Source organism: Manis javanica, chromosome 12, assembly GCF_040802235.1.
Source record: "Manis javanica isolate MJ-LG chromosome 12, MJ_LKY, whole genome shotgun sequence".
NCBI classification, from domain to species: Eukaryota; Metazoa; Chordata; class Mammalia; order Pholidota; family Manidae; genus Manis; species Manis javanica.
Genome location: NC_133167.1, coordinates 6,696,492 through 6,723,945, shown reverse-complemented (window position 1 = coordinate 6,723,945; position 27,454 = coordinate 6,696,492). Strand labels below are relative to the sequence as shown.

The 27,454-nt window shown below is 46.9% G+C and overlaps 1 protein-coding gene across 1 annotated transcript in view; it reads left to right on the top strand.

Annotated features, from left to right (window-relative positions):
- The window catches only part of EFHD1 (EF-hand domain family member D1), a 36,921-nt gene extending 10,810 nt beyond the window's left edge, over positions 1 to 26,111 (top strand). Inside the window, exons 2-4 of the mRNA XM_036997807.2 lie at positions 9,688 to 9,835; positions 16,110 to 16,244; positions 24,801 to 26,111. Of these exons, the coding sequence (XP_036853702.2) occupies positions 9,688 to 9,835; positions 16,110 to 16,244; positions 24,801 to 24,935 (418 nt within the window). The 3' untranslated portion in view covers positions 24,936 to 26,111. The remainder of the gene's footprint in view (positions 1 to 9,687; positions 9,836 to 16,109; positions 16,245 to 24,800) is intronic.
- Positions 26,112 to 27,454: the final 1,343 nt, after the last annotated feature.

Sequence of the window (27,454 nt, the reverse complement as noted above, 5' to 3'; positions counted from 1 at the left end):
CTCCCCTCTGCTGTCTTCAGAGGCGCTGAGCACGCAGTGGTGCTCTGTGGTAGTAGGTGGCCATTTAGCTCTGTCCTGCCCTCCCACCTTTCTTTATGAACGTCCAGACTCTGTGTATGAAACTATAGGATGCTGTGGCTAAGGGGGGTGGGGTAGGAGACCCAACCTCCACTGGTCCCCTCAGTCTGCAGAGATGTTGGCCTTTTACCGGAAAAGGAAGGGTGTTTGCCAGAAGGGGATGCCCATGGCACTGGCTGTGCACAGAACCTGTGAGGGTGGCACTCACCTGCGTCTGGTGCCACCCCACCTCATCCTCACCCTCACCCCCCCTGCATCCCTCCATAACTGGGATTACTGCATGCTTCCCAACTGGGCTCCCTGCCTTAGGCTGCCCACACCAATTGCCTACTGCCCAGAAGAACCTACTGTGCGCACTGAGCTGAGAGGTCTTTCTGAAACAGCCATCTGGTGTTGCTCCTCTGCTTCAGACTCTTTGGGGTTTGCCTCGCCTTGCCTTCTGGGCTGTCCCAGCACGCCTGGGCTGGCGGCAGTGGCTCCCTTCCGCAGCTCGGCACGTTTGCTCCTATTAGTTCCTGCTCCTCTGTCCCCACCGCCAGCCCCCACTCCGGCTCTGCCCAAGTTCCGGCCTCATCACAGCTCAGCTGTCTCTTTGTACACTTGCCTCCCCAGCTGGGGACTGGTCTTTGTGCTTTCCTTCTGCTCTGAGAGGCCCAGGTACATGGGAGCCAGGTGGTGAGTGAGTGGGTGAGTGACTGAGTGAGCGGAGAGCCGGGAACTCATCTGGGAGCAGCCTGATTGGAAATCAAAGACTCTGGGTCAAGCTTTTATACTTAACTCCTCAGGGTATCTGGCCCTTCCTCAGAGCCTGCTCACTCTTGCTTTGCATGCACTTGTAACACACTTAGAGCTCTTGTTTCCAGGCCTGCAGTCAGTCAGGAGGGAGGAAGGAAGAGCAGATGATTTGATAGCTAGGGAGGATCCACACAAAGAGTAGGAAACCAGAAACTCAGAGACCTGGGCAGGCTGGGCAGCATAGGAACAACAGGCCCATAACCTTGGGGGTCCTGAGGCTCTTCTGCATAGGCACAGGTAGGGGCACTCACGGGTAGAACCAGGAGGGTCCTGGGAAAGGCCACAAGCTTTGGGGATAGACTGGCACAGGGAGTGCCTGGGCACCCCAGAGGACCTTGTGGAAGTGCAAGTTCCAGTTCAGCAGGTCTGGGGCAGGACCTGAGATTCTGCATTTCTGACAGTCCTGGGTAACCACACTCATAGGAGCCAACACCTGCCTGTTTTGAAAGGCGGTGCATGATTGCCCCACAGGCCTTGCTGTGAAAGAAACATAGGGGTGTTCCACTGTCCTGGAGTGGAGGCAGTCTGCCCAACACTAAGGCATTTTCTGGGGCACTGCCATCCTCCTGAGAACCACCCCCCTGCCCTTGCACTGAGGGATCCCTGGGGAATTTCTCCTGGTAAGCCTAAGACAGACAAAGGCTGGCCAGCTTCTTTACTCCTTAATAGCAAGGTTATTCTAGTGAAGTGAAAACCAAGAAAACCCAGGGGCTCTGCACAGAGGAAGCTGGTAGAACAAGCAATTCATGGCAGAAGGAGGGCCCAGCACTGGGCAGACCCTGTCCCCCCAACCCCTGTCCCCTTGCTGCTGTCTCCTTCTAGTGGGCTTTTGGCAGTGTGAGGATTAGGAGTTACCTGGGCTCCTTTGGCCATGCTGCGGCTTTCTGGGTCATAGGCACACACAGCTGGGGGCCAGATGGTCAGGGTCTCAAGCCCGTCCTGCCTTGCCTCCCACCCCACCCCACCACCCAGTGAGGGCCCCTGTCAGTAAAGAGTTGGGAAGCCTTTTCGAGTGGAAGGCAGAGCTGATCTCCCACTGTGGGGAAAATGGCAGTTCCTGTGTCCAGGGTCCTCACCCGATCCTAAACTACTTGATGGTGTAATCGGCCTGCTGCTGGGCTCCCGCTCCCGCACCCACCGGCAATGAGCCATCATTGACTGAATCACTACATAAAGAGCTCCACCCAGTGCTCTGGGCGGAGACAGAGCTGGATTATGAACCTGCAAACTGCTGGATGCAGATGGGATCCTAGGGCTCAACCTACTTCTGTGAGAATAAAACCAGGTATAAACACGTTAACCCTAAGAATGTTCCGTTGTCATTTCTCTGTCTCAGAGAATCCATAGTGAGCTTGCCCAGGGCTGAAACTCTCAGGCAAGACACTCACACAGGGTGGTCTGGGTGTGAGTCACCCAGTAGGGCTTTGCGGAGATTCAGTACAAGGGCCCTTGGCAGGGTGCGGATTTGGGACTTACCCCAGCATGCTGAAGATGGTGAAAGCTGAGGCCTAGTTGGATGGAGCAGCTCTTCAGAGCAGAAGCTCTGGAAGTGTCTGCTTGCTTTTCTTGGCTGCAGATCGGTACTACTTTTAAGAATAGCTCCCTGTCGTGGGCTGCTTACAGACGCCTTGGGCCCAGTGCAGACTGTTACCCCTTTGGGCCTCCACAGCCTCACTCCCCAGCGTATAGTATCTGCAGAGTGCTCACCAGCCCAGTGCCTCTCAAGTGCCCCAGCCTGTGTCTGCAGGGCCATCCCCAGTGCTGATGGGGCTGGGGTCTCTCCCTAACAGATCCTAGACAGTATAAAGATGACAGCAACCTAGGGCATTGTAAAGCAAAAACATAAGAGAAGGTCACCATTCCAGAGGAGGGCTAGAAGGAACCCTCAGAACACAAACAAGGGGGTGGAGTCTTGGGATGATGGCTGGTTTTTCTTCAATATCCTGGGTTGCCTTTAATAAGAAAAATCTGGTTTAAAATTTTTAGAGAGAAAGCTGGCATAAAGAGCTGAGATGTTGGCAGGGGAGGAGCCAAAGACTTCAGGGAACTCTAATAAGCGTGCAAGCATGTGTAAGATGTGAGCTGCGGGTGGGGGGGGGAGGAAGGAAGCCTGTGATGGTCTGAGTAGGGGAGGGGAATGCTGGTTTAGGGCAGGCTGGAAGGGAGAAAGAAAGTTCCAGACAGGTCTAGGAATGGGGCCTCCCCGTAAGGCCTCCCCTTCCCCGTTCCCCAGGACCTGGTCCTACACCCCATAGCTGGGAAGGGCCACCTTTCCTTGGGGGCAGGTGCCTTTGCTGGCGGCTCTCAGTTGGGCTTGCAGGTGGGCCCTACCTGGGCATGCTGTCCCAGGGGCTGTTCCCTTTCCAAGGGGTGGGATTCCAAATTGCAAGGCAGTGGTAGCATTTTCCTCGGGGGAGGGGAGTGAAGGAGGGTTCCAGAATGGAGAAAACAAACCCAATTGCATTTGCCTTTCCCACAGGCCCACAAATTTGGTCTAAGATCACCGGTTTACAGATGGTCTTGCCTAAGTGTGGGCTTCACACTGCAGCTGCGTCAGGAGAGGGGTTCCGAGCAGGTTGAAGATGAATGGTTTGTCCCCTGGCCCAGCCTGGGGGCCTCTGCTCAGGGTTCCCTCCAGCTTCCAGCAGCCACACCTTCCAGGGGATGCCATAACATGTGTCCTACACCCTTCAGAAAGGCCTTTATCTTTTTAATGCTTCACTTGCTCAGGAGTCCTTGCTTTGCCTTAGCTTTGGCTGACATGTTCCTTCTTTAACTGTTCCTGGAGGGGTAACCTTGGCATTCTTTAAGGATTACCTGCACACCAGATCTTATTTCTGAAAAACCTCTCTGGTGGCTGGGTCACTAGCCCCAGGATTGACTGGGCTTGGGCATCAGGCTAGGGCTCCTCTGGGTTAACCTCTATGTCTAGTGACCTTGGGCTGGTTGACTTTGATGGGCTCTGTCTCTTCATCAGCCTAACTGTTCTACATCCTTTAAGAGGACTGTTGGAGGGTTAAATCAGATGAAATTATTTTGTTTGAAGGGCTTGGCTATTGAGATTGTTTCTTCAAATGTTTGTAAGATGGTGATATCAATATTGCATCCTTTGTGGGCAGTGTGCAGTACCATGCCTTGAAACCAAAATCAGGATCCACACATGTTCAGGACATAGCACCGTGGCTCCTATCATCTCTGCCAGTCTTTGGATGTAATTTATAAAAGGTGTGAATCTCACAGTTACAGTAGAGGTATGTTTGTTGGGGCACTGAGTATGCAGTCTGCCCCGCGCCTCTGCGCTGAGGGGCCCATAGTATCAACTCAGTTATGACCATTCTAGCCCTCCCTGCTTGCATGTAAAGCCAGGTGCTTGCTTGAACATCCCAGGTTAGTTCTGACCCATAAGAATTGGCTTCACTGCAGACTTCAGCTTTTACTGTCTCTCAAGTGGGTGACTAATTACCACCTCACAGCCAGCGTGCCTGGCCCTTAGTAAGCTCTCAATACACAATAAATGCAGGCGGCTACTATTAGTTCTTCATAGGACTGGTGTAGAGATGAAAAGGATTAATATATGAGACAATGAAATGCACTGTAAACTGCATGTTGAGTCCCATCGTGTGTGCTGCACATATGGTCACTGGGTGCTTCGAGAACAGCATATAAAATATAAGAGACCTGGAGGTTTTTCTTGCTTGTCTTGCAAATCTAGGTCCTAAAGGAAGTGACTGTGGACATGCCCTCATGTCACTTTGAAGAGAGAAGGATATGCTTCCCATTATTAATCCAAACTCCACGGGGAGGGACCAGGATGCCACTAATGTGGTCACCTTATAGTCCTGCCAGGACTGACATACATGGCACTTGCTTCAGGCAGGAACAAAGGAAAGCAGCCTTTGCTAAGTTGCTGGGAGTGAAGGTGGTGGCTGGCTCCTGACTCCTTTCTTCCCTGCCCTGCTCAGCCTGGGAGATGCCCCCACGTCTCTGCAGGGGCTGCCCTCCTGTGCCAGGCAGGTGGCTCCCGGCAGGACATGAATGGGAAGCTTTGGCCCTTTCCTCTATCTGGGATTCGCCCACTGTAGTGGTGGGCTTCTGCTTCCAGGCACATACCCACCAAAGCAGTCAAACCAAACTTTCCTGCCCATTTAAAGAAATTGAAATTCTTTTAACCTGTTTCTCAGACTTCGCTGAGGCCCTTTCTGATATATTTATCCTTGCTCTTAGGCCTGGAGAATGTTTCAGTCTTGAGGGCCTAAAGGAAAGTTTTCCAAACTTTCTTGACACCTTTCAATCAGAAGGAGCAGGGAAATAAGGTCTCTGAGCCCCGCCACAGACATGGCCCAGTGATGGGCCGACCCACAGCGAGGGGCCCCAGTCTGTCCTTCCCCCCTGGTGAGGGCGGATTCCTGCCCTGTTCCCTGGCCTTCTCTTACCCCTCCATGCTCCGGCTCAGTTCCTCTCCTGGTTCTGCGCCCTCCCCTCTCCTGCCCAAGCCCTTCCGCGGCTCCTTTCCTCCCCTGCCCTTGAGTTTCCCCTCTCCAGTGCACCGCCCTCTTCCATTCATCCCTCCTCCTCCTCTCTGCAAACTTTGTTAGAACTGTGCGCTAAGTGGTGGGCGACATTTATTCAAAATCTCAGCATGGAGGGGACTGTTGTGGTTGTTTAACTGGCCACCCTTCATATATTGAATCACTTGGAGAAGCGTTTCCCAAAGTTTTCCTTGGAACCCTAGGTTGCCAACATGTGCGTTCTTCCCGTGGGAAATCCCAAACACAGAGGACTGGGTTAGATGAGTCTGTGTGCTCTATTTCCCTCCGGTAAGTTTTAGACACATGGCCATATGGAAGGCTCTGGAAAGTTCCACACTATAAAGAAGCCTGTTTACTTTGATTAGGACTCCCCGTAGCAGAGACTGTCCCCCCAGCCTGTTTGTCAGAGCTCTTCTCACCCCCGGTCTTGTTCTGATCAGCTGTTTTTGCCAGAAAGCTCGTCCTTCTGTTGGCTAAAGCCCATCTCTGTCATGTTCATGCACCAAGTCCAGGCCTGGCTACCTATGGGGAAGTTTAAATGCAGAGTCCGGAGAAAGCATTCCACTTCCTGGGGCCAGATGCTCCTGGTTCCCTCCTCTACCCCTGTCCTTGTGTGGGGTCTCAAGTCCAGTGGCCTTCTTGGGCACCCCCACTGAGCAGGCCCCGATCGCCCACTGTGTGGGGTCTGCCGGGAACGGCGCAGACCATAGTGGGGCAGGGCGGACCGTGGCCCCCTTCATTAGGGATCTGGGACTTCCGTTCTTGCCATCGTGGCTGCTTCCCCCCACGGGTTGTGGGCCGCCCTCTTGACTTGCTGTAGTATCACAAATCTGCACAGGTCATCACCTGTGAACTAAGCTCTGTTTCTCTCAAAATCTGAACTTGAGAAATTGGTTTGGGGAGCTAAGCTTCAGGGCCTTGCCTTCTTTTTTTCATTGTGGTAAGGTACATACAGCCAAAATTTTAACCATTTTTAAGTGTACAGTTCGATGGCTTTAAGTACATTCACATTGTTGTGAAAATATCCCTCCTAGAGCTCTTTTCATCTTGTAAAATTGAAACAGTGTTAACAATAACAACTAAATAATAACTTCCCATTCCCCCTCTCCCAGTCCCTGGCTACCACCTTCCACTTTCTGTCTCCATGAATTTTATTTACTATTCTAGGTACCAGATACAAGTGCAATTACACAGTATTCATCCCTTTGTGTCTGGTTTCTTTCACTTAGCATAATGTCTTCGGGGATCATCTATGTCGTGGCAGGTGTCAGAGTTTCCTTCCTTGTTAATACTGAGTAGTATTCCATTGTACGGATATACCACATTTTGTTGACCCACTCGTCCATCGATGGTCACTTGGGTTGTTTCCATTTTCAGCTCTTGTGAGTATGCGGCTGTGAACATGAATGTTCCAATATCTGAGTCCCTGCTTTCACTTCTTTGGGGTGAATTCTACTGAGAAGTGGAATTCCTGGATCGTACGGAAATTCTGTCTTTAGGACCTTGCATTCGTCTTTGCTCTGTTTTATCCCTGGACATCATACCAGCTTGCTGAGATCTTTTGGGCTTAGATTCTGTCCCAACTTTGTGTCAGCATCCATTTGATAGTCAGCATTCTTTTTAGGTGGCCCTACAATTAGCAGCCAATCCACCCAATTGCAGGGCATTGATACATGTTTACCTTGACCCCAGAAGCCTCAGAGCGGCCTTGCTGTCTCTGGCCAAGATATCAAGTCAGCCATGATTTTGTGTTGGACCAGCTTGACAGTGTGTTTCAAAAGCAAATTAACATAAGACCCAGCATTTCCACTCCTGGATATATATACCCAAGGGAGATGAAAAGATGTCTGCACAAAAGCTTGTACGTGAGTGTTCATAGCAGCATTATTCACAACTGCTGAAAAGTGGAAGCAACTCAAATGTTCATCAACTGATGAATGAATAAACAAAACATGGTAATTTATATAATAGAATACTTTTCAACAATAAATAAAAAGGAGTAAGTACTGATATATGCTATACGCTATGTGCTACAACATGGATAAATTTTGAAAACATAATGTTAAGTGAAAGAAACCAGACACAAAAGACTACATGTTGTCTGATTCCATTTATATAAAATGTCCGCAAATCCACAAAGACAGAAAGCAGATGAATTGTTGCTAGGGGCTGGGGTGGGAGAGGGGAATGGGGAATGGATTTCTTTTTGGGGTGATGAAAATGTTTTAGAATTAGACAGTGGTGGCCACTGCACAACCTTGTGAATATACTAAAAACTATTGAATCATACAATTTAAAATAATGGATTTTTATGGTATGTAAATTATAAAGTAGAAAACCGAGTAAATGTGGCCCATCCCTCAGTCCTTTCTAGTGAGCTGGTGGCAATCCTTGTTTCTTTCTCTAAGTGCTCACAAACCACCCTTTGATGATACCAGATCCTGGCCTGGTCCATCTGGGGTTCGTATACTCCGCCCACTTCCTGGAAAGCAGAAGCGTCCTGCTCACTTCCACACCTGAAGCATCTGTCTTGTCTTTCAGTGTCCTCAGAGCTCACCAGCGGACATGCTGGGGGCTCATCTGCACCCTTTAGCATCTGGCAGTGTGAGTCTTCCAGGCAAGGAGCAGCCTGCGTGGAGCACAGAGCTGCTCGCGTTAGGAAATACCAGCAGGGGAGGTGGTGCCTGCCCAGTACCAGGGCCAGACTGGCGCTGCTGGAGGTCAGAGGAGGGAGGGGCAGCTCTCTGTGCTCCAGTAGGAAAGGCCACTGGAGAGAGTGGGGTGTGTGGGGTGCATTCCTAGTGGGAGGAATGGCATGAGTTAGCCACTGTGGTGGGAATGCAGCATGTGGGGAGTATGGGGCCTCATCGCCAGCCAGACCGTATGGATCTCAAATGCCACCACAGTTAGATTTCTTGCTGCCCGCAGGCTGCATTTGTCGGAGGGTGGTGGTGCAGTTCCTAACAATGGTGGGTTGTGTTGTTGAGGGAGGTGATAGATAGTGAAGCAGCCTGATTTGTCAGTTTGTATTGTGGAAAACACACATGAGATTTGCCATCATAGCCATTTAAGTGTCCTGCTTAGTGTGCCCTCACACTCCTGTGTGACCATTGCCACCATCTGTCTCCAGAACTTTCCCTCATCCTATACTGAAACGCTAACCCATTAAACATTACCTCCCCATCCCAACCCTCCCCCAGCCCCTGGGAACCACTGTTCTATTTTCTGTCCCCGTGAATTTGACTGTTCTAGGGACCTCATGGAAGTGGAATTCGGCAGTATTTGTCCTTTGGTGTCTGGCTTATTTCAAGTCCAGCATAATGTTGTTAAGGTTCATCCATGTAGTAGCATGTGTCAGAATTTCATTCCCCTTTATTGTGAATAATATTCTGTTGTATAAATATACCGTATTCCTTGCATGTATATACCGCATTTTATGTATCCATCCATCATCAGTGGACATGTGGGTTGTTTCCACCTTTTGGCTGTTGTGAACTGATTTGTTTTTTAGAGTAAGGTGTTCATGCCTGAGCAATAGAGGATCTCTGGGGAGTGGAAAATGGGATGGGCTTGAAGGGAAGAGAGCCTGGGAGTTCATGAGAAAATCCTGTGACAGCCCAGTGTGCCAAGAGGCAGGCTGGGGTGGGGGCTGGGAGTGGCTGGGAGAAGGCGGAGAACAAAGCTGAGGAAGGCTCCACCCTGGAGAGGCTGGCTTTGTTTCCACAGGGGCCTGGAGCCTGGAGGGGCAGCCAGCGGAGGGGCTGGCCCTCTCAGCAGTCACTCACACAGATGTGGCCTTTCAGACCTGGAGACCAGAGAGCCGGGGCCAGGCGTGACTCACAGCCCTGTGTGAGGGTGGGAACTAGCTTCCACAGGCAGGAAACTGGAGGGTGACGGAGGGTTCGTGGAAATGGGTGTCCGAGACCCAGCAGACTCCCCGTGTGAAGATAGTGGTTGTGTGGGGCATATCCAGCTTCAGGAGCGTCCTGATGTTTGTTGACCAAAACTGGGGAAATAAAGGTAAAGAGGCTTGCTTCTCATCTTCAAGAAACTTGTGGCTGTTGTCTGGAACTGATGGTGAAGTGTGTCAGGCAGAGTCCAAAGGTATTGTGAGAAGTGAGGTCCCTTCCTACTCAGTGACCTGGCTGGGCACTGCAAAACAGGAAGCATTTGAGTAATTTTTCAGAAAATGAGGCCAAAAGAATTACGCATTTGGGGGAGTCACAAGAGTCCTTTCGTCTTAGCCCGGCCATCCCTAGTCATCTTCCTTCCTTTGCTCCTGCAGGTATGACGCTGGACGGGATGGCTTCATCGATATGATGGAGCTGAAGCTGATGATGGAGAAGCTGGGGGCCCCCCAGACCCACCTGGGCCTGAAGAGCATGATCAGGGAGGTGGACGAGGACTTTGACGGCAAACTGAGCTTACGTGAGGTACCTGCTTACCTGAGCCCTCGGAGGGGGAGTGACTCTGAGGGGACCTCAGACATACAGTCCCGCAGACAAGTGGCTCTGGCCTCTCCAGAGCACTGTCTGAATATTTACCCCACAATTCTAGAAATATCTCTGAGGAGCTGGTGAGCCACAGTGCTGGCATGGGGAAATGCCCAGTACACAGATCAAAAGTCAGTTGGGTAGGAAACCTCATTTGGATAAAATGCTAAATATCAAGAAATCTGGAAGGATGTTCACCAGAACATTCATGGTATCTGGGAGATGCAAGGTTTTGGTAGTTTTGTAATGTTACACATCTGTATGTATTAAAACTTTTAATTTTTATAATCACTTCAATAAAGTAAAAAAGGGGGCTCTTATTCCGTGTGCATGGACAGCCCCAGACAGTTCAAGAATGGGCATTCTGGTCTTTGAAACCCTGAAATTGTAGGCAAAGTTTTGCAAAGCCAGATATCTCTCCGGCAGAGTGCAAGTAGATTCACAGCCTCACCCTCAGTGGGTGAGAACCTTGGTGATAAGTCTGTTTCATTTTGGGGAAGTCTCAAGTCCCAAGTCTTGGGTTTCTTCCATGGCAAGGATGCAGCCCCACAAGGATGGGAAATTGATGTCTTACGTGTCTGAGTTTTATTGAGAGGCCTCTAGATGTGTCAGTGTGACCTGGTATTAGAATGACTTTGGTGACAGCATCTGGGCTCATAGCTGCTATAGTCTTGTTTTCCGTTGCGTGCCAGGTGGGCCCCAGGAGCTGGGAGGAGAGAGGACTGTCCTTGCTTCCTGGTGAACACCTTGGCTACTCCAGACAAGGGGAGCTGTGTCTTAGTTTCCAATGGAGAGAACTTGGGCCAAGTATTGGCCCCCTGTCTTCTGTCCAGGCTAGATGGGGCCCTCAGAGGCTCTTCCTGGGTCTCTGTAGCTGAACTGGCCACCGTGAGTTCCCTCTCCAGCTGGGATAAAACTGGCCTTGCCTCTCACTGCCCACAGATCAACTCCAGGCTCTCCCATCCCTTCCCTTCCTGACCTGGCAGAGTGGAGGTAGATTACGGAAAACCTGTGTTGGGCCCAACCCTAAGGGTGATCTAGTCCAGACTTCTCATTTCAGAGCTAAGGAACTAGAGGGCCAAAAGGTCAGCACTAGCCTGAAATCAGTCCCCAGCTCAGGGCTGGGCCTGGGTGGCAGCCAGCGAGCCACACAGCTTCCCATCATCACCCACCATGCTCGCCTGCACAGCTGCCCTGTGGCTCCCCCGACTCTCATTGGGTTTCTTTGTATCATATTGCATCCTGATGGGCATCTGCTCTTCCCAACCCTGGTACCCGTAGGGCATAGAAGGTGAAAGCTTTTGCCTTGGTGAAGCTTTGAAGCAATGCTGGAGAAAGAGCTTCTGTGGCAAAGTTGTGACCTCTGGGGAACCGAAATCAAGAGGGTGTTGAGAGGTCTGTGCAAGTTACCCACTGAGCCAGAACATAATCCCTCCCCCGTTTTACCCAGGGGCCACCCAAAGTGCTCCTCCCTGATCCCAGGATGCTTAGTTAGCTTTCGGTTAGCAGCTGGTTGGGCCACTTCCCACAGATAGTGGACATCAGTGGCCCCTACAAAGCCTCAGTGACATGCACATCCACCCTTTGTCAGTGCAAAGCCCCGTTGTGGTCCCACCTCTAGCAGGTACAGTGTTTGGCCGGGGAGACACGTTTGCCATCGATATCCACAGCCCAGCCCCCTGCCTTCAGCGTTTCAGTCTGTTGGTTTCCACCCATGTTGTAAGCTACGGATGGGCCAGTGCTGTGCCCATGTAATGAAGAGGCTCACAGACCTCGTCTTCCACATGGAGCTGAGTAACTTGAGCAACTTCTGAGCCTCAGTTTTTCTGTCTTTAAAATAGGGCTGTTAATAGCTTTCTCTCAGGACTGTTGGGAGAATGAATTTCTTTTTTCATGCCTGTAACAGTTAGAACTCTTCATTACAAGTGACAGAAAGAGAATGCCAACTAATTTAACCAAGAAAAGAACAAACAAACAACTACTGGAGATGAAAAAGTAGAAGTGTTTAGGCACAAGTAATGCAGGGCCTTCCTCTTGCCATATCTTGACTGTGCTTCCTTGTTTCCACCTCATCTTTTCTTTCCATATAGGGTGCTGTCCCCAGCGCCATGGCGCAGGGCTTACCAGAGAGACAAAATTGCTTAATTCTACCGTCCCTTCCTCACAACCTGGCACTCAGTAGGTGCTTAGTGAATGTGTAAGTTCCCTTTCTTTCTCTTTGGATTAATTCGACTGAAGCAAGTCACACCCAAATGAGAGCTTTCTGACACGGAAGGTATGTCTCCATTAAGTACTATTTTGCTGCTTTTCTCCAGTGAACAAGGAAACAATTTCTTTTGCAATTATGAAAATAATCCATGCACATTAGGGGCATTTTAGAAAATGGCATACATGGAATCATTAAAAATGATGATGCAGCAATGTTTGATGACCAGAGAACAAATGTTGACAGTATAAAAAGTAGGGACAAAAACCGATTACCAAACTGTATATAAAATATGATTGTTTTCATTTATGGTTTATGTGTGTGTGTGCAGACATGTAGAAGAAGAAGGATGGACAAAATGAGCAGTTCTTATTGACAACTAGTGACTGAGTTCCAGTGATCTAGAATTGGATGCCAGGCGCTCTCTATCTTACTCTCCTTTGGAGCCAGACAGCAAAGCCTTAATGTTCTCTTTTTTTTTGTAGTCCTCACTAACTCCATGACATCTGTCTCCAAGCCCGATTGCTCCAAGGCCAGATGTGCAGTGGTTTTGTACACAGGATGAGTAGTGGGTTTCCAGGATACCTTCAGTACTGGGAGCTGTGGTCCCTTTTCTCCTCTACCACACCTCTACAGGGTGCATCTCTGGCAGCCCTGCCTCTGCTGGGTTGCCCACGAGCCTAGTTGTAGTCAATTGGGCCATGGTTGGAGACCAGATTAAGTCAACTGGATTTGCTATCCTGGAATTTGGAATTGGGGCTGAAGTACTGGTAATTGGATGTCCAGGTGGCTGTCCCTGCTAGAATAACTGAATGTGGGACACGATTTTCCACCACATGGATCAGACATGATGGTGTCGTCTCTCCCAGTTCCAGCCCTCTTCCAGGCTACTATATCTACTGTAATTTGCCGTTGGATTTTTGAGACATCCTTTTTATATAATGAATACTTCCTTTTTGCCTAAGCCAACAAGTATGTTTCTGTCACTTGCTTTCTAAGAGCTCTAACTAATACAAGGGAAATGTTTGCATCACTGGGCAGAGCCATGAAATTAAAATTTTACTTAAATTTATCAGAAGCATTTGCTAAGCTTGTGTCAGAAATTGCTTTTTGGCTTTGTTAGTTCTCTCTGTTTTCTTGTTTTCTGCTTCTCCTTCCCTCCCCCCACCCTTTGCTCACAGTCACAGCTAGGACCCTTTCCAACTCTCCACAACATACCAGTCTTTGTGGACTATAAATAGGAAGACAAACAAGGCTGGGCAGTTGGAGAAATTGTCAGTCAGGGGTTGGTGATTATAATAAAATTAAATGGGAATGTCTGGCATATTACAGGAAAGGCTGAAGATTTTCAGGTTGGGCTGGATTTTCTTTTCTTTAACTGGCTGCTGTGGGGGTACCCCCGAGTCACAACAGGGCTGCTCTGAGACATCCGCTGAACTGGCAGAATGAGAGGGAGCTCGTGTGGCCAGGACCTGCTCTGGGGGAAAGACCCATGAGGAATACTTTAAGCCCTTCTGTACATGATCATCTTCCCTCTAGATGTGAGAAAAATGAGTCGAGGGTGAAGAGAACCTCCAAGGTCTCTTGATTGTTGCTAGGCTGGGGGCAGTGCTGTCTTTCCTAAGCTGTCTCCTGGGTATAGAGAGGCGACCTCTTTTGTGTTTGCCTTGTGGAGTGGCGGGGGTGGTGGAGGTTCTGTGACTAAATGTTTTAAGGGTGGGTAGGGGACTGAGGGACAGAGGGACGGGTGTTTCCCTCCTTCTCTTTGCAAATGGCTCACATTTGCAGCGGCTGAAGTCTTTGCCACTTCAATCTCTTCCAAGAGAGCCCAGCCACAACCCACGCTTCCCACTTGCCCTCCACCGTGTTCTCGGAGGCCGCATCCCCCTAGCAGACTTGTTCTCCAGGACTTTTTTGGAGCCAGTATTCTGGCTGAGAGAGCCTGCAGCAATCTGAGTCTTTGCCGGCCTCTAGTGAGAGAGTTTGAAGCTGCAGGTGGATGAACGTGGCAACTGTGGAGCCACCCTGAGCCCAGCTGCCCCCAGAGACCTGGGCCAGCTGCAAGTCTCTGAGCATCGTCCCCTGCTTTACATTCGGCGCTGTCCACAGGGGAGTTAGGATCCTCAAAGCAAGAACTAAAAAAAAAAAAAGGTTTATTAGCAAGGTATTTTTGAGAGACAGTAGTGGAGGCTGAGATTTTCACTTAGTGAAACACTCTTCCCTCAGGGATTGAGTCTTGGCAGTAAAAGACACCCCAGTTGGAATTCGGAAAGCCCATTGAAGTTGTTTGACCTCTCACACTACTTTAGGTAATGTTCTTTTCCCGTGGGGAAGCATTCTTTAACGGAGGTGGTTATGAAACGAAACCCTGAAAACCCGAGCTTTCCCTTCAGGCACATGGATTTTAGGTAGCACCTGAAAATCTGGGGAAGCCTCTTTCTGCGATGACTTGGAATACACCATTTTACATTCTTTCCAAATAGAAGAATAAATTATAGAAGTTGGATAGCAGTTGCTTGACAAATAAATTCACAAAAATTCTTTAAAGAAGAGAAGTAAAAGCCATAAAGCTGCCTTAGGGGAGAAGGATGGGGAAAGATGGGGACCTGCCTTTTCAGCTTGCCCTATTTATTTATTTAAAAATGTATTCACTGGAGGCTTTAGTACAAGTTGGCCTTAAAGATGAATTCATTCAGGTCACATTTTAGCTCTAGAGGAAGAAGATGGGTTATTCAGTAAATGATGTGGGAATTACTAACTAACCATTTGGAAGAAAATAAGGTTAATGATCAACCTCACATGATAGATCAGAATAAATTACAGAGATTAAATATTTACATGTTTAACAAAAAAGTCATAAAAGCAGTGGACAAAAACACAGGTGGTTGTTTTTGTAACCTTGAAGGTAAGAAAGGTGTTTTTAAGCATAGCACTGGTGCACTGGTGAGGAAAAAAGCAAAAGATTGATAGAGTTTGTGTAAAATTTTTGCAAGTCAAGAATTACCATAAACAAAATTAGAAGGCAAGTGGTGCAATAGCCAGGATATGGAAGCACCCTAAGTGACCATCAGAAGATAGATGGATAAAGAAGATGTGGTGCATAAACACAATGGAATATTATTCAACCATAAAAAGAAAATAATTCCTGCCATTTGTAACAACATGGATGGATCTAGATGGTATTATGCTCAGTGAAATAAGCCAGGCAGAGAAAGGCAAATACCATATGATTTCACTTATTTTTGGAATATAAAAACAAAGCGAAATAGAAGGAACCAAACAGCATTAGACTCATAGACACTGAGAAGTGACTAGTGGTTCCCAAGGGGGAGGGGAGGGAGACTGCTGAACCACTGTGATGTACATTTGATAAAATGAAAAAAAATGAAAAAAAAGTAAAGTCTACTAAGAAAAAAAAGAGCAAGTGGCAGAACTAAAGTATTTGAAACATACCAAGTTCTACTAAGATTTTTTAGAAAACAAAGAGGCAAGCAATCTAATGCAAAAATGAGACACCAATGGAAAATATGAATGATTAAAAACCATCAGAAATGTTAAATTAAAAACAGTGCATAGAGGTCTATGGATTTTTCTGTCATGGCTGCATACTAGGATGTTGCCAGTTTTTTGTTTTTATAAACCAAAGATAATGCTTCTTAAACTATTGTCTTAAATGTTTCTGAGGGATAGACTCCCAGCTGTGAAATTAATGGTTGAAAGGGTGAAAACATTTTATTTTTAGTAAATATTTCCACAGTGCCCTCCAGAAAGTTTGAATGGATTTACACTCCCACCAGCTAGAAAGGAGGGTGCCCGTTTCCCTATATCTTTGTGAAAAATGGGCATGTTTTCATTTTTGAGACTGTGATAAGGACAAAAAATGACTGGTCCCATGCACACATTTCCTGTTTCATAGGCCTGGTGATAATCACTCCAGCTGGGGTCAGTGGGTATGACTGCAAATCTCTGAGGGGGCGTCTCTGACTCTCATCAACCTTTCCCTTGTAGTTCCTGCTCATTTTCCACAAGGCCGCGGCGGGGGAGCTGCAAGAGGACAGTGGGCTGATGGCGCTGGCAAAGCTCTCCGAGATCGATGTTTCCCAGGAGGGTGTCAAAGGTGCCAAGGACTTCTTTGAAGCCAAGGTAAGTGCCTCCTTCCTGTGCAGGACAATCACTGCCTCCTGTCACCCTGCCCAACAGGGGCTCCTGGTCAGTGCCTCTGTTATTAACTCACCCAGGACAATGCAACAGCAATAGCTAAGTCACCGCATCGCGTGTGATTGACTGAAGCAACATGAGAGTGTGTCTGTGTGCAATCTGAAAATTAAAAACCAAATGGAAAACAACCAAATGGTGAACATATGCCGCTCTGGTTCCCAACTCAAATGCGCTTGCTGGTCCAGTGCCCCCAGGATGGCTCTTGATCCAGACTTTCCTAAAGAGTCCCCTCATCTGAACCACAGCTGAGTTACCTGAACAGCTACCTCCACATCTTAAGCACTTACATCTTATTTAAAATACCTGGGTGTAAACAAGTGTGTAATGGAGCCAGAGGAGGGAGCTCCAGCCAGTCGGTATTTGCTCCTTTGAAGGTTTTGGGAGTTGGGAGAGAATCTCCAGTGTGGTCCCCCAGCCCTTCTGGAGGCTTCCATTCATTCCCATGTGCATCCAGTCATTGAACGTTTATTGAGAGCCTGCCCCTGGCTGGGTGCTGTCATTTTCATCTCCGCAGAGCACACTTGCAGAAAGAGGTCAGGAGAGCCTTCCAGATCCCTGACGACCAGAGTGGGAGAGAGCAGTAGGGGAGGCTGCCTGGGCCAGCTTCCACCTCCTCTACTTACCCTACCTCTTAGCACTTTCGTTTCCTCATCTGAGCAAAAGCCGTAATAATAGGATTGCCAAGAGGACTGAATGAGTTCACATATGTAAGGTGTTTAGCAAGTGCCTGGCTCACGGTGAGCACTGCATTCGTGATGTGAGCTGCTGGGACTCCCTTCCAGACGAGGCCGGAGCCAGCCTCTCGTGAAGTTTGGCTTATTCCAGGAGTTTTCCCAGAGACCCAGGGTCCTTGGTGACACTTCCCAGGCTGCTTCAACACCTAAGCCAGACTCCATTTCTCTTCTCTGTGATGGTGCTTGGAGATAGATTCCATCATCTTTCTGACAATCGGAAAACTGTGAATCATGGATTCCTACCCTGAATTCCTACTGCTGTCATCTGACAGTTTCAGAGACAGGCCAACACTCACTGTGCCTTCAGTTACCAGCCATGGGTGCCCAATCCCGAAAGTGGGTTGGCCCTTCCTTCGTGACCTAACGTTGATTCTGCCCAGCTCCAGCAATGCTGGGCACCTCATTAAGCTCTGGGAATACAAGTCCTACCCAAGGGTGAAGCGCACAAAACTTTCACCCTCCTCAGGGCGCACACACGGTCGGCTGAGGAAAACAAATTCTCAGCCTGGATAGAGAGGCGGTCGAGAGGAGGGATGGGTTAGTTCTGGTGGGATGAGTCCTCTCCATTTATCAGCTGAGCCCAGGCTTGCAGATCTCTTATGATGCCTTGGGCTGGGGCCTAGGATTGAGACACAAGTGTAGTGTGACACTGTCTCAGGCCACTGATAGGGCCTCTCAACCTTATATAATCTGGCTCTGATCCTTGCTCCAGCTTCATCCACCCCTGTGTGCATGTCTTCAAATACTGCCATGCCTTTTCCCAAGTGGGCCTCAGCACCGGCTCCTTCTGCCTGGAATGCCCCGCCCAAACTACTCTTCCTAGAAAATTCTTCTCATTCTTTAAGACCCAGGTTAAAGAGTTGCCTCCTCTTGGCTGCTTTCCCTGGTTCTCCTGACCCAGAAAGTCCACCCTCTTCCGTGTGCCTCTGTCACAGAGGAAGTGGTATTATAACTCATCTGTTCAAGGCATTCTTGGCCACTTTGGGTAAGAGTAGAATCTGACCCAACTTGTTGGAGAGCCGTCTGGGGCTGCTGTCAGCATTTGGTATCCTTTACCTCTGGGATTCTGCCTTTTGGAATTTAGCCTTCAGAGGCACTTGGACAGTGTGCACGTGGACATATAGACGAGTTTCATGCAGCAATGTGATAATAGGAAAAAACTGGAAACAACCAAACTTCCATTACCAGAGAACTGAATTGAGTGCACTGTGATACACCACACCATTGCCCACCCTGTAGCCATCAGAAAATGAGGAGCAGCTTGCCTCTGTGTGTGGACAGATATGCAGAATGAATTAAGCAAAACAGTATGCTTAAACCCCAATTTTGTTGAATATTAAATGCAACCTGGATAGTCGTATATATAAATATTAGTAATAGTTATGTCTGAGGGACTTATTTTTTACATTTTGTAATGTTTTATAATGTGTGTGTATTATTTTTATAACTAGGAGAAAAGATGAAAAGAATAACAATAAAACTTTTTGGACTTATTATGTTTATGTGTCTGCCTCCTCACCCAGATTCAAAGGCCAAGTAAGTGTGTTGTCTGTGTAATTACGGTGCCTGGCACATAATGGCCCTCATTAAACGTTTGCATGAATGACGAATGGAGGGAATCATCACTTGAAATTGGGAGAGGGCCATAAAGGAGCTGACGTTTGTGACAGATGTTCAAAGATGAATAGGGATTCACCTTGTAATCAAGGAAGGGAAGGCGTTCCTGCCGTGGGAATGGCGGGCAAGAACAAAGACCCCGCGGCCTGGAAGTAAGGAGTGTGGGGAGGCTGTCCTTTGTCCTCACCAGATGCAGTCTCCCAGGGAGCTCCGGTCTCCCTGAAGGTCAGGCTGTCCTCAGCCTGCTGACCACCAGAACTTTGTATAGACCGGCTTCCCAAGCTCCCCCGAGATCTACCTGGGAAAGCACAGCTGAGGCGCTGGCCTTGACGTGATCAGCAGTAGGCACTATCGGGATGGACTTGTCTGGGGAGAAGCTGACTCCCAGAGGCTTCCACAGATGTCTGGTAACAATCGTAGGTTCAATGAGGGTAGTGACAAGGAGGGTGGGGAGGATGTGGGATGAATCCCAAGCTCCCTAGAGCTCTCTGTATTTATGGCCACGCGATTGAGGTGGGAAGTAAGACGCTACAAGGTTTATAGAGCTGTGTGGAGAGGGCTTGATGATACTGTTTTAAATCAAGACAGGACCCCCACCCCACCCCCAAATTTGGGAATAGTTTAAGGAGTAAAAATTATAAACTGGGTTTCAGTGCTAAGTTTGAGGGGACTTTAGGCAAGGCAAAGACATACCCTTTCATTTGAAGGGTACAATGTTGGTTGTAAATATTTCTGCTCACATCATGTTGGACAGACATTGGCTATACCTGTTTTCATGGGCAGCTACAGAAAAATGCCTTTTTCCTGGGGATCCATGTATCCAGCTGTAATTCCGCTACTGGGGAAAATGGGGAATACTAGATACGGAGGGTCATGGGATACTCTCTTCCATATATGTCCATTGTTAAACCAACCACTGGCAAGAGCGAGAGTATCTTTACCCTGGTCAGACTCTCTCATGGAGCCCAGAGGTGGGGTCAGCCTTAGGCCAGTGTCAGGGGAGTATCTTACAGGAAAAAAAGAAGGAAAGAAGTAGATGCTTCGTGGACACCCAACCACACAGACCACAGAACCTGTTTTCAGAAAGTACAAGTTGCAACCTGAGAACAAAAGAAGATTGACCAATGGTAGAACATAATGGTGACTGGGCTGGGAGATGGAAGTAACCAGAGATACAAGGAAGCCCTGGAGAAAATGCTGTTTTGGAGGACAGGAGCAATTTCAAGAAGAGATTAAATCAGATGAGGCCAGAGTAGAAGTCGTGGGTCCAGCAAATAGGCTGGTGGATTTTGGAGAGGCCAGGTTCAATGCACAGGGCAGATTGCAATAGGGTAAGAGGTGAGTGGGAACTGGGAGGAAGAGCCCTGAAGGCTGACTTTTCTGTCTAGAAGGTTGGCAGAGGAAGTCTGGACAAAGTGGGGTTGGTGTCTGGAGTTACTGAGATCAGGGAAGAACTTTTGGTGTTTTTTTTTGGCCTAGAGAGGACAATTATAGTATGTGTTTAGGTCACAGGGAAGTGGTCCAGGAAGAAGGAAACATGAAGATAAAGAGTCGGGTGATTGATGGCACAAGGACTTGGAGGTCACAGAACTGAGAGAAGAGGTAGACGATAATAGTGGAGAAGAAGGGCCCTGACTGAAGTGATTGCAAGAGTCCCTCCCCCCGATCTAAGCAGGAATGGTGGGCAGGTGGGGTGGTCAACAAACATGAGTGCTGATGATTGGCCAGACGCTCTGCCAGAGTGTTGCAGATTCATGTCTTATCTAGTGCTCATGTCAACACTGGTGGTAGCTGGTGGTGTCCCATTTTACAGATGAGGAAACTGAGACTTAGACAGTGGTTTGTTGGTAAATGTTCAGCAACTGGCTCTCTGAACAAAGTATGGCTACATATACATGCATAAGTTTATTACAAAAATTTATATAAAGGACACGTAGCACACAATTTATAGATAATAAAATGTAATGACTTTTATTGTAAGTTCCACATAGCCTATTGATTCTCAAAGAATGGCTCCTGATTTTTCCTGGACTCTTCTGTCTGTAGCCAGTCTATGGATACAACTGACAAAAGAATGTAGTTTCAACATGAATGTTGGTTGTCAATTTAAGTTAATATGTAAGAAAAAAGTGAAAGGACATATGTCATAACTTCATTCCTTGATGTGAGCAACTTCTCTGCTGAATTTGATAATAGTTTTCATATACTGGAAGAAAATTATCAGTTTTTTGGAGCTATTTATAATGTGAACAGATACTACATGTTTTTTTAGTTTAATCTGCATTTTAAACATTTTTCCTTCACTTTCTTAAGAAATGATGGTCTGGACAATCAGTCAAGCCCTAATTTGTAACATTTGTTGGTTTCCAAGGTGTAGATACTCTCACCCAGGTCACTTTCAAGCTGCCAATGGGACGTCACTGAACATGGAGATGGGGAGATTCCCAGTAGCACACTATTGTGTAGGATTTCCACCTGAGAGATACGATAGACCTAGATAACCTCAATAGTAAAATGTAGTACAATAACCAAGAAGTGATAAGTATGTATTACTTTTATAATCTAGTACTTATTTTGTTGTTAATATTATTGTAAGTTTATGTAACTTAATTTTAAATAATGGCTATATTCAACAGCCAGCCCACACAATTCCTGAAAATCAAGCAATCGGCTTGCAAGCAGGCACCAGCAGCCCAACCGCACCTCTGGGCCTAGAGATGTAGAAAGACATGGCTGGGGTCTCATTTCTCGCCCACCCTGAAGCACAGGGAAAGGGGCAAGGCAGCAGGTGGGAGAGGAGTCCGGAGAGGAAGGACTGCATTCCTCGTGTTTCTAAATGATGAGGAGATGGGCTGCTGAAAGTGGCAGGATCCGTGAAGGGGGCGGTGAGCCCAAGCTGGAAATCCTCACCTCCCAGTGTATCCACGCACCACTGTCCTTGTGTAAGGTCTAAAGAAAAATGTATCCTCAGCCTGCAAGTAGGAGCAGACAGACTCCTTGCTCTAGGGGTGCGACTTGGGCTGAGGGGGAGAGGTGAGGTGTGTCAGAAGTGCAGGTCCTGGGAGTGGGAGGGACTGTGACAGGCGGCTGCAGAGATCGCCAGGTGTCCGTTTCTGGGTTGGAAAGTAAACCAGGATGAGGCCAACACACCAGGGACTGGAAGCTGGAACCCATGTTGTAGGTTCTACAGCCGCAGTGGACACTTGAGGAGCTGCGTGTATTGCAAACTCCAACTTGGACTTCTTGCCATAGTCAGGAAAGAGCAGGTGAGGGGGAGAGGGACAGGGGCCAGAGAAGGGGACCCACCATTCAGAATTTCAGCCCAAGTCTGGGCCCGGGTAGTAAGAGTAGCATAGGCCAGGCCCTCTTTAGGCAATTAAATCAATCCTGGGGGACTCTAGTGTAGGAGCAGGGCTGAGAACTGCTGACCCAGAGGACAGTGGGGAGCTGTGCGGCCAGGGCAGGGCCTCAGGTGCCCCAGGAACACCTGAGAAGTGTGGAAAACAATTCCCTAGCCCCTACCTGTAAGGACTCCAATTTGGAAAGAGTAAAAACACATGTCCTATTAATTCTCAAAGGTGTTCTGTTCTCGGAAATGGACCCCAATGGAATGCAGGGAGAATTTGGAAAAAGGTGATTTTTCATTGAGATATGCGAATCTGCATTGTGCTACAAAATATGTAAGGAAATAAAAATCAGGATGAAGAGCAATTGTAGGAAATGGTAAATCTCAGCCATGACACTGTAGAGAAGTGATGGGCGAAGCAGAGAACGTATTAAGGAGCTGCCCAGAAGAGGAAGCTAGTGATAGGGAGCCGAGGAAAAACCCAGAGAAGGTGATGGACACAGGAACAGGCTAGCTAAAAACAATAAGCAATTATGACATATTTCACATCATTAAAGACTCAATGATGGGAATGCTTTGTTACAGACTTGAGACAATAATTAGAAAACATGAATTATAAACACATTTTGAAGTTAACAACTCTGCCCAGCCTTCTCCCTGTTCAAGAAAGCAATTTTCTAAGTATTGAGGAATTTAGGGATTCATTCTTCAATGTTACATGTTTTTTTCAATGCTATAAAATAATTCAAACATTGAAAAAGATTACATCTCATTCTCTAAAGCCATGATGATTTTGACAACAAAATCAGATAAAAATAACGTAAGAAAAAAAATCAATCTAATTAATATAGCTGTAAGACTCTTGAAATATTAGGAAATGGAATATGATTATAACATTTGAAATTGATGTTAAGACAGGATAATTTTAAAAATACACTGTACTCATATCACTGATAGATTAAATAAATGTGATCATTTCAGTTAGATGTTCGAAGACCTATGGTGAAGTTCAGTACTCACTCCTAATGACATATTTAAAAATAAGAAAACAATATGCTTTTTAAGCATAAGAGAATATTTACTTTCCCTATAAGTATCAAGACATTCTATAAGCAGTAATATTAAATAAGTAATAGTGTAGATACAGGAATAAACAAACCAGTTAGTGGGATAGGATGGAAAATAGTAAAAGCAGATCTCCTTCATTTAGGAAATCAGTATATGAAAAAGAAAAATTTTGAATCAGTGGGAAAATAATGGGCTATTCTATAAATGAAGTCAAGACAATTTCCCCTCCCCTTAGGACAATGAAGTAGAATCCCTCACTAAAATAAATTGCAGGTGACTTAAAGACCTGAATGGGGAAATAAAATCATAAAAGTATTGGAAGAAAACACAGGAAAATGGGTTTAGAACACTGGGGTATAGAAGACCTTTTTTTTTTTATTAAGGTATCATTGATATACAGTGTCATGAAGGTTTCACATGAAAAATATAGTGGTTACTGATTCACCTATATTATCAAGTCCTCCCATGCCCCATCGAAGTCACTGTCCATCAATGTAGTAAGATGCCACAGAGTCACTACTTCTCTTTTCTGTGCTTCACTTTCTATAGAACACCTTCCTAAACATTACATAAAAGACAAAAGCCAGAAAGGATATGGCCAAAAAATTTGATTACCTCAAAATTTAAGTGTGTGTGGCCCAAGATACCTTGAAAAAAAGACAAAAGCCTGGGAGAAAGTAACTGACAAACATATAGCAAGGAATTAAACCTGAATTATGGAAAGAATTGTTAAATTAAATTTTAAAAAACCTCTCCAGCTGAAAGGAAAAATGGACAAAGGATACAAATGGGTAATTTGCCACAGAGGAAATAAAAGAAGGTGCCAATTTTTTTTTTTTTTTTGCCTGTCAGATTGGCAAATAGGAAAGAGGTTACCAATAAATGTTGGCGAGGTTATGGGGAAATGAATACCTGCAGCCCCTGATGGTGGGGGTGTAAATTGGAACAGCGACTTTGGAGAGCTATTTAGCGGTCTTTATTAAAGTAAGGTACACACCAGGTGCATTTGGAAATTTGACCAAACTGATGAGATGTGGAGAGACATCAGCTCTAGAATAGAGGATTTTAAGATGGATTTATCTGATAATGATGTTATTGAAGGTAATTTAGGTTTTAAAATAATGGCACCAAATCCCGTTTATGACACCAACAAAAACGTAATATTTGGAAGTAAACTTGGGAGGATCAGTTTAGAGAAAACTGAAAATTGTAGTGGGTAACATAAAAGCAATATTGAATAAAAACGGAGGCATTCAGGGAAAACTGTGTATTATAAAGATATCCCTTTGCCACAGGCCACTTGGTACAATCCTAATATAAATCCCAGCCGGAAGTTCGTTTTGTTTTTATTTTTGCATTTTCCCACCTAGAATGAAACAATGTTATTGTGAAGTTAAAGGTAGAAAGTACATGGGGGGTGGGGTGGGGGTGGGTGGGTATAGAAGACCTTCTCTATACCTCCAGTGTTACACAGTGTCCTGAAAAAGGACTGAAGTGGAAAGGCCACCCAGTGGCTGGGGCATAGGTGACAGGGCAGCAAATAGTGATGGTGTCCTCACTGACAGACAGCAAACTTCTGAAGACCAAAGGGAAGAGTATTTGCCACGTGCTCTGTCCCATGGCGTCAGACAACTAGTTGTTTGATGGGCTGCTCTGTCTCCCAGTTTCTCTATCCGTTGCTCACTCCGCTGATCTGTTTTTGCTCTTTCTCTGCAGGTCCAAGCTTTGTCCTCTGCCAGTAAGTTTGAAGCAGAGCTAAAAGCAGAGCAAGAGGAGCGGAAGCAGGAGGAGGAGAAGAGGAGGCTCCGCCAGGCGGCTTTCCGGGAGCTCAGGGCTGCTTTCAGTACATAGTCAGTAATCTTGACCTCCACCCACAGCTGTGCCTCACAGAGTCCCCCCCCCAGGGAGAGCTGGCTGAGCATCCCCACCCCTGCTGGTCCCTTGCCCCAACCAGCCTCCAGACCCACCACCCAATGCAAACTCCTTAGCCTCATGGGGTGGCAGGGGTGGCTCTCAGCCCTGTTGCGGAGCCCCTTCCGGAGGGTGCTGGGATGGGCCAACTGCCCCTCTTGCCTGTCTGTCTTTCCTTCCCTCCTCAGTCTGTAGCCAGATCGCGCCTCTGCTTAGCAACCTGTCCCTTTGTCCTTGTCCCCTTCCTGTGCCACGTCAAAGAGTGGTCTGTTGTGTTAATTCATACAGATGCTCCTTTGGTGGTCCTCAGAGGAGACAGTCCCTGGGGGGCTATGACGTTAATGTCGCCCATCTTCTTAGGTAGTTCTCCTCTTCACCACTCCCTTTCATGTCCCCACCCCTTTGTTTCCCGTCCAGCCTCCCTGTTCCCATTCTGAGTCTGATCTTCCGGCTGCTTTTGCATCTTCTGTCCTTGGATGATGGTGAGGGTTAAGACAGGCCAGGCCAGACCGCTGCCCGTCCCCTCTCCAACGGGGGCCACGCCATGCCGCAGGGAAGATGCACAGTAGTAAAAGCTACAGTCCTGTTCCTTCCCATGACCTTTCTCCTGTTCTCTCAGTATCCCTCCTAGGCCCACCCTCTCTATCCCCCTCCACTCATGTCTTCCCCTTGCAGCCTTTCTTTGTACTCTTAAATACTATGCTACTTAATTAACTGCAAGAGTGAAAGAATAATTAGAAGTGACATTAATGAGTAGAATTCCTGTTAACCCTTAGTCTATGCAAATTATATTATAGTTGTCCCCTGACAGTCCTAAGTGGCAAATCCAGAGCCTTTCAAAATCCCAAAATTCATGGCCATCATCATCGGCTGGCCAGTTTCAAGAATCTGCTCCAAGGTGAAGTGAAGCTATTCTCACTCCCAGCGCACATTGTTACTGTGCGTTCTTGGGATTGCTCGCAAATACCAGGCATTTGTTGCATTTTTAAAAATAATTCCGAACATCACATTTATTACTTCTCTTTCATAACTGATTTACAATAAAGAAAATGTCTGCATTTCTACCTTACAACTGTTTTCTTTTTAAATAAACAGTGCAAATGGATTTTGCCATCACGTTAATGTGTCTTCTAGTCTTCTTTGAGTTGGGGGAGAGATAAGAGTGTTTTTTTCGTAGGGTCCACATCCAGCCCAGGCTGCTGTTTGACACTGAGTCCCTGAAGTAGAGCTAGAAGTGGCAGCCAGAGGGCTGGTCTTCACTCTGGGGCATTCTCAGCACCGAGCCTGTCTTCCTGTCCCTGAAGATTCTTCAGCCACAGGTAAAATCTGTAGCTCAATTTCTCTTTCTAGACTCCTTGAAAGTGAAGAGGGCCAACAACCTCTCCCTCCCATGTATCATTCCAGTATATTTATGGGATCTGGGTAAGAACTCCTGTCCTAAGAGAACACCCTTAGCTCCCCAAGGAGGGTCATTTCTGTTTCTGCACAAACCCAACACTTAGTGGTTTTCAGGCATCATTTTTCCAAGTAGGGTCACCCTTCAGTTCCCAACCAGATGAACTGGACATGAAAAAGGAATAGAGAGACTCTTGCCATTTATGATCTGGCAAGTGTGCTTCTTGGTATTTATCTAAATGAACTGAGAACCTTTGTCCACAAAAACCTGCCCATAAATGTTTATAGCAGCTTTATTCTTAACGGCCAAAACTTGGAAGCAACCAAGATGTCCTTCAATAGGTGAATGGATAAACAAACTGGTACTTCCACATGATGGAGTATTAATTCAACAATAAAAATAGTATTAAGTGATAAAAAGAAATGAGCTATCAAGTCACAAAAAGACATGAAGGAAACTTAAATGCATACTGCCAAGGGAAGGAAGCCATATGGAAAGGTTACATTCTATATGATTTCAACAAAAAGACATCCTGGAAAAGGCAAAAAGACTAGGGGGACAGCAAAAAGGTCCAGGGTTGGGAGGAGGAGGGAAGAGGGGTGAACAGGTGGAGCGTGGGATTTCTAGAGCAGTGAAACTCAGTGTATGATACTATAATGGTCATAGATTTGTCAAAATCATAGAATGTGTGACAAAGAGGACCCTAACAGTAGACTGGGCTTTAATTAATAATGTATCACCATGAGCATATTAATTATAACAAATGTACCACACTAATGCAAGATATTCGTGACAAGAAACTGGAGGGGTGGGGTGGGCAGAGGTATATGGGAACTCTACTTTCTGCTAAGTTTTTTTGTAAACCTAAAACTGCTCTAATGAGTAAAGTCTATTAACAAGAAAAGAAAAAAGAAAGAGGGAGTAGGGACAACAGTGTAACTACTCCAAACATCCGTTTACCTCTGGACAACAAGGCCCACGTAAGAACTAAAATCTCTTGATTGTAAATGATAGGGGATAACACAAAAGGACTTAAGACGAGAAAGTACAAATACTGGGTCAT